General features: G+C 33.8%; 1 protein-coding gene and 1 pseudogene across 1 annotated transcript; both read left to right on the top strand.

Moving 5' to 3' along the window:
• Positions 1 to 455: 455 nt before the first annotated feature.
• Positions 456 to 2373, top strand: LOC120177168 (annotated as a pseudogene).
• A 439-nt stretch (positions 2374 to 2812) lies between these two features.
• On the top strand, positions 2813 to 3462 carry LOC120177169. Its single transcript, XM_039183392.1, has one exon. The coding sequence runs from the start codon at positions 3090 to 3092 to the stop codon at positions 3426 to 3428; it is 339 nt and encodes a 112-aa protein (XP_039039323.1). The 5' UTR covers positions 2813 to 3089; the 3' UTR covers positions 3429 to 3462.
• Positions 3463 to 7246: the final 3784 nt, after the last annotated feature.

The following is a 7246-nucleotide window of genomic DNA, read 5'->3' as shown; positions in this document are numbered from 1 at the left end:
AATTAGGCCCAGCAAAATGGGTTTCCTTCTTCCCTTTGCGTTGACGTATTTGACTATTTGGGAATTAAAATGGAGGCGGCGTTTTTGTAACTAATTCACGTGACAGTGATTCTTATCTAAAGAAAAAAAACATATGGAAAACATTTGACCCACGTGGCACCGATTTACATCCCGAACATTTTCGGAGATAAGAACCCAATTTGTAGTGTTTGCAAACAAAGGAAAAAACCCCCAACATTTTCACAGATCTGAAAGCCTAATTGTTCTCAGCTGAAGCTCTTGCTCAAGTTTACAGCCACTACTTCCCAATTCGGGTAAGGATATTTTTCTTCTTTTTATGTATTGGGTTTCGTGCTGCCTATAATTTTGTTCCTTTGACTTTTTGCATTTGCTTCTGGATTTGGTAATTGGGCATGCTTTAAAATTTTGCTAGAATTTGCTTAATGGTTACGGAATTTGTCGAATTGCATGTTAAAAGCTTTTAATTTAACTGCTACGGTGGATTTTGGGAAAAATTCAAGTGCTTGAGTTGAATGGGCACTGTTGATTATGGTTTAGCAATTCACAGGTTTTATAGCACGGCTGTAAGGTACTCTGTTTCTGAGCGGTAATTAAAAAAATGGGTGAAAATTTGGACAAAGGAAGATATGGCTAAGGTGGAATCTGTTTTGGGTACTGAAGCCTGTGATTACCTGATAGTGTGGCTGCTGAGAACGTGCTGTCAGATCTCTCTCCGCCGCCCAGTTATTTGGGTCTGCAACAAAGCTTTGCGAGGTTGTATAGAGGTCGAATATGAACTATGGGATTTACTGGCAAGTGTCGAGCTTGAAATCTGGTGGATCGATCTTGATTTGGGGTGATGGACATTGCCGGGATCCTAAGCTTTGTGGAGCTGGTGTCGATGTCAGATCAGAAGGTGTTGAGAAGATAAATGAGGTGAGAAAGCAGGTACTTCAGAAGCTTCATGTAGGCTTTGGTGGGTCAGAGGAGGATAGCTATGTTGCTAAGTTGAATGGCATATCAGATATGGAGATGTTTTTTTCACCTCAAGGTACTTTAAATTTCATTGTGATACACCGTATGGTCCTGGAGAATCCTACAAGTCAGCAAATTAATCTGGACCTCAGATTCAAATTCTTGTTCAAATCATTATCAATCAAGATCATTTTAGCCAGATCTGCTGGATTGCAAACAGTGGCATTTGTACCTGTGAAGTCTGGGGTAGTGGAGCTCGGTTCCTTTAAGTTGATTCCTGAAGAGCAGAATATTGTGGAGACGGTGAGTATTGTGTTTCGTGGATTCAGTTCTGTGCAGACAAAAACAATTCCTAAGATATTTGGACATGAACTTAGTTTGGGTGGTTCAAAGTCTCAGTCGATTACTGTTAACTTCTCTCCAAAAACGGAAGATGAGTCGGGCTTCATGTTGGAATCTTATGATGCTCAACCGCTAGGTCCCAATCACTTTATGGTAATTCCTCTAATGGATGTCAAAGTGAAGGGGACACAAAGTTGTTCCCACATTTACTTGTTGGAGGTTGGAATGCACAAGCAAGAATTTCTGGTATGGAGCATCCTAAAGATGACTCACCATCTTTACCTGATGAGCGAAAACCTAGGAAGAGGGGAAGGAAGCCTGCAATGGGAGAGAAGAACCATTGAATCATGTTGAAGCAGAGCGACAGAGGCGGAAAAGCTTAACCAGCGATTCTATGCATTAAGGGCTGTTGTCCCTAATATCTCTAAGATGGACAAGGCCTCTCTGCTTGGTGATTCCATTACTTATATCACAGACCTCCAGATGAAGATTAGGGTATTGGAAACTGAAAAAGAGACAGTAAACCATCCACAAAAGCAGTTGCCGATGCCTGATATAGATTTCCAGCAAAGGCACGAAGATGCAGTTGTGACAATGCGCTACCCTTTGGATGCACACCCAGTCTCTAGAGTCTTAAAAGCTTTGAAGGAAAATCAAATTACAGCACATGAATCTGACGTTTCAACAACTGATAATGACAAGATTGTTCACACCTTCACCATTGGAGCCTCAAGTGGTGGTGCCGAACTACTGAAGGAGAAACTGATGGAGGCTTTATCTAAAGACAAACAGGTATTAGTTGTATCGGTAATGTACATCTAAGCGAATGATGCATCAAATTGTAGAAAAATGGGATTTCTGCAGTGACTAACAGATTAGTGACTAATGCCCTAGTGCTTTCAAATGATGTGTACCCTAGTACTTTCAAATGATGTGTACCCCCAAAGTGCATGGATTAGATGCACGACAGGGGAAATCTTAGCTTGTACCTCATGTTAAAGACGCTTACGATTAGAAAATTCCATAAAGGGCTGTGGTTTACTTGGCAAGTTGCAATCTTTTACGTGAAGAGTTGATTACTTTTACTCGTTAAGAAAATAGGCATGTTTTCTAACGTCTGAAGTCAGAACCCTTCACTGTTCAAACATCATATGGTTATTTATTCAGGGATTCAACTGAAATATTCAAGTCAATCTTAAGTTCTGTCAAACAATGCTGTCATTCCCTTGATCTAAATTCCTGCCGCTGTTTGATTTTGAAGTCCGGAACCAACACCGTTGCAGGTAAACTTTGAAGTTTTTTTCGTTTTACAAAAAAGGTTTCTTTTGCAATTTTATAGCAGATGGTTTCAACGCCATTGGCAATAGAAACTATATTCTTGTTTGTTCTCTCTTTCATTATATCTACTTTGCTATACGGATATGTTTTTTTTTCACATTATATAATGTGTTTGGGCCGATGTAGATGATCAACCATGACTATAAACAAATGTGAATTGTCAAAGATTTCCCACTTTTATGGTTGTTAGTATGTGAAGCTACCGTGTTGTTGATCAGTTCCACCTCGTTTCAATCTTCAAACCACATGGCTCAGTCAAATTCAGATATTTGATTAAACCCATTTCAGATTGCAGTCAAACCACACCCATAGATTAAAACCGGGGGGAACACAGCTCAATCTCTCTCTATAAATCGCCAACCTCTACCAATCTCATTCAATTCTACATATCAACTTTTCCCTCCTCTAATTACTTTGCTCAAAACAGAGAAGAGATGGTATTCTCCCACAGGAAAAACCTGTTCACAACCGTATTGGTTTTCTCCTTGTTTGTAGCTTCGGTCCAACTTGGAGCAATGAGGCTACTGAATGGAGAGCAGTTGGTGGTGAAAGATAAGCTCGTGGTTCAATTGCTCCCTCGAGGTCCGGTGAAAGAGTCCGGTCACAATCCGTGCACGAACATCCCTGGAAGAGAAACCGGCGTCTGCAAGCTGGGTGGCATGAATATAGCCGGTAATGCTCTGCATTCTTCTACAGCACTTCCCAGCGTTGTTGCTGAGTTTGGGGTGGCTTCCACTGCCATTGGGGATCATGATCAAGACATGAGTTCTTAGTGGCTAACAAATTTAGATATCCAAAACTTAAAAAATAGATACCAATGAGATTATTATTTTTTTCATATACTTGTAAATAGTATTTTTTTTAATTCTTTCTGGACCGCCAATCCAAGTAATCTTTGTTTGGTCGAGAACCAATTTTAGTTGACATTTATTGAACACAAGTCATTTAAAGTTGTGTAAACGGCCAAGGGTATCCGTTGTATCCAAGTAATCCAAGTTTACCATCGATACCGATACCTGTTGCATGAAGAAAAGTGTCAGTTGAGATTTTTTTTTTGAATTAATCACTAGTATCTGATCTATTAACCAATTAATCCAGATTGGGTACTATAGAAGCGAGGGTGATCATCCTAACCCAGTTTGTTCCATTAGCAAACGTCATGATTTGAACCCCTGACCTTGTTTAAGGGACCTAGTGCCTTATCCCACTAGATCAACTGGTTGTTAGTACAATTAAGAGTTTTTAATTATATATTTTAAAGATTATTGACTAACACGAGAATATCTTTATTTGAAAGAAAACAAAAAATTGACTGAATGTAAATGGATGCTTATAATAAAAAGATGTATACATCATTTAAAGCTTAGAGTGTAACATTATTAAGGTTAAATGTTCAAATATAATCTTAGAAAAAAGTTAAATAAAGAATTTTTCATTTTTTAAGTATACTCAAATAAGAACTTAATATTTGTTTACTATGTTTAAATAATTATTGATTTAATTAGTTTTGATGGTATGGTATTATTTTTTGAAACAATAATAAATATAGTCTTTAGTATTTATTTATTTTATTACTTTATCCTAAATCCTAATTTGTATTTAACAATTTAATTCTCAACTTTCAAATTTTAGTGATATTATTTTAATAAACATTAATTATACTGTTTAAAATTTTAATGGTATTGACATAAGATTCGCATAATAATATGCATATTTTATTAGTAATAATTAAAAAATTATGAATTACTGTCAATAAATTTAAGTGATTGCAACTTTAACTATCCAATTAATTTTTCTATCTAAAAGTATTAAATTAAATAATTTTAAAGATTGAGGTAAGAATGATTAAAACTCCGAAGAGAATAAATCTTAAGGAGTTAAATTTGTTATTATATTTATTTTTTAATAGAAGTAATGTGTTATTAAAATTGATTAATTATAATTTTTTTTTAAAAAATATTAAATTTTTACTTGAGTAGAATAAAAAAAAAACTTAAATCTTGAACCTATCAAATGATCTAAAAATTGTCAAAAGGGTATTATTTCTAGAACTTATGGTTCAAGCATCTCATCTACGGAATGTGGGTTGTCAATGGTTAAGAAAGATTTTGAACATATATCACTTTGTAATCACCTTAGATAGATTATTAAAAAATTTAAATATTTATTTAGTTATTTTAAAAGATTATATTTTAAATATATTTAAAAATATTGGATCTTTATTTAAATTAATTTTTATGTGAACAGCTTAGAAACTAGTTTAAATGTTTAACTATTTTTTAAGTAGGCTTGAAATATTTTTTTATTAATATAATGTAAGTATAAAAAATATTTATTTAAAATAAAATCTCAAATTTTTTATGTTGATCGTTTACACCTCTAGTACGCGTAAGTAGGTTTGAAAATTTGAATAAAGATGACAGATGTGATTGCTAAAATATAAGGTTTAGTAGAAAAAGTAAAATCTATTTAAAAATAAACCGAACAATATTGACTTTGATGTGGAAGATATAAACTCCGTTTATCTTCCAATTATATTATATAATGTAATTTTTTAGTTTTATGCTTATATTAAATACTTACAAATATTATAAGATATTCGTTAGTAAAATATAAATTATTCTTTAAGAGTTTTTTTATAGAAAGGGAAAAATCACATAAATGTTTTAAAAATGAGTTAGTTGAAAATATAATATTTTTATAAATTATAATCAGTGTTTAAGTAGTTATTTTATTCGTTTATTTTTATTTTAGATTCTCAAATTGTTCTTTTATATTAATAAATGCTCGTAACAAAAATACAAATCATAATTAAATTATAATAAAAATTAACTTATCAATGTGTAAATATTATTATCATAGACATTCATGTGCCCTCGCTTGCCCTAAACCAACCATCATCAGCTCGAAGATTCGACGAGAGCGTGTTTTGCAAGCGAGGGTTCACGACAGCACAAGCCTTGGGAGGGCACATGAATGTCCACAGGAAAGAATAAAGATAGAGCCAAGAGCAGTCGGCCAATCCAAAGATATCAGCCACATTACGTGAGTTGTCAAGCTTTTTTCCCAGCATCACCCCAACGCATGCACCATGGGAATGAACCATTTGTGGACAATTCACTGTATATGAATCCGTTTAGAGTGGACGAGGATTGGTCTCAGAGTCTCAGCATGAGAATCGGTCCATCCCATAATGAAAACGACAAGGCTGGTGGAAGTAGTCAAGAAGATGAATTAGATTTGGAGCTTCGATTAATATACTCCATAGTGTATATACTCCATAGTGTATGTCCATATATGTTTGATAACAGGAACTAATAATCAAGAAATTTCTTCTATCTATGTGTACAGTATGGTTGTGGATATTCTTATGGTTGAAACAAATATTTCTAATGACAAATTGAAATGTCTTCCTTATTACAACGGCAGCTGCTTCAAAACAATTGGTGGTAAAGTTCTCTAAGTAGGATCCTACGTTGGATTAATATACTCCATAGTGTATATACTCCATAGTGTATGTCCATATATATTTGATAACAGGAACTAATAATCAAGAAATTTCTTCTATCTATGTGTACAGTATGGTTGTGGATATTCTTATGGTTGAAACAAATATTTCTAATGACAAATTGAAATGTCTTCCTTATTACAACGGCAGCTGCTTCAAAACAATTGGTGGTAAAGTTCTCTAAGTAGGATCCTACGTTGGATTAAATCTGAATTAGGTTTTGTTTTGGATTGTATTAAACACAAACACAGTTTCCTTGTCTTGAAGTAGACGACGGATCCAAATATATATATTTTTTAAGGTGAGCACATGTAGATTAACTACACAAAATTTTTAAATGAAATAACCACAAATAAAATTTTCTGATGGACACCATCAATAAAATAAAGAACCAACCAAAGAAAATCCAGAAAATCTGGATTTTAGGGTGGACACATGTCTCCACGATGCATACATAAAAACATACAACTTATATATATAAAGGATAAATTATCTTTATGATCCGGCAATCTATTACCTTCATTTTTTCATAATTAATCACTTACTTTACCAAAATAAAGAACCAACCAAAGAAAATCCAGAAAATCTGGATTTTAGGGTGGACACATGTCTCCACGATGCTACATAAAACATACAACTTATATATAAAGGATAAATTATCTTTATGATCCGGCAATCTATTACCTTCATTTTTTCATAATTAAAATCACTTACTTTACCTAGTTAGAGTAATCACTTCTCCTCTCTGTCTTTGTTCTAATCTCCACCATGAGCTGTAGCATATAGATTATAGACTGATATATTTAAAATTTTAGTATATGTAAATTATTATGATAAGCCACAGAATTAAATAAGGGAACATTGTCAGTCTAAATATATTTCAAAATCATAAAAAAATACATGGAATCAAAGGTGGGGCTAGGCATGCCCAATGTGCGAGACGGAACAGGGTCACGAATAGTAAGGGCCCCAAAAAAGTTCACAATGAGATTATTGTATTATCGTAGATGATTAAACTATAAAAAAAGAGCCTAAAAAGCTTTATTCGAAGGAAGATATGAGAAATATCAATAATTAGTACTA

This window comes from Hibiscus syriacus, unplaced genomic scaffold (assembly GCF_006381635.1).
Source record: "Hibiscus syriacus cultivar Baekdansim isolate YM2019G1 unplaced genomic scaffold, ASM638163v2 tig00112285_pilon, whole genome shotgun sequence".
NCBI classification, from domain to species: Eukaryota; Viridiplantae; Streptophyta; class Magnoliopsida; order Malvales; family Malvaceae; genus Hibiscus; species Hibiscus syriacus.
The sequence above is the reverse complement of the archived record's forward strand: the minus strand, read 5'-3'. Positions and strand labels throughout refer to the sequence as shown.

Coding starts and splice junctions, on each gene's coding strand:
- LOC120177169 (XM_039183392.1), top strand. CDS start 3,090: ATGGTATTCTCCCACAGGAAAAACCTGTTCACAACCGTATTGGTTTTC.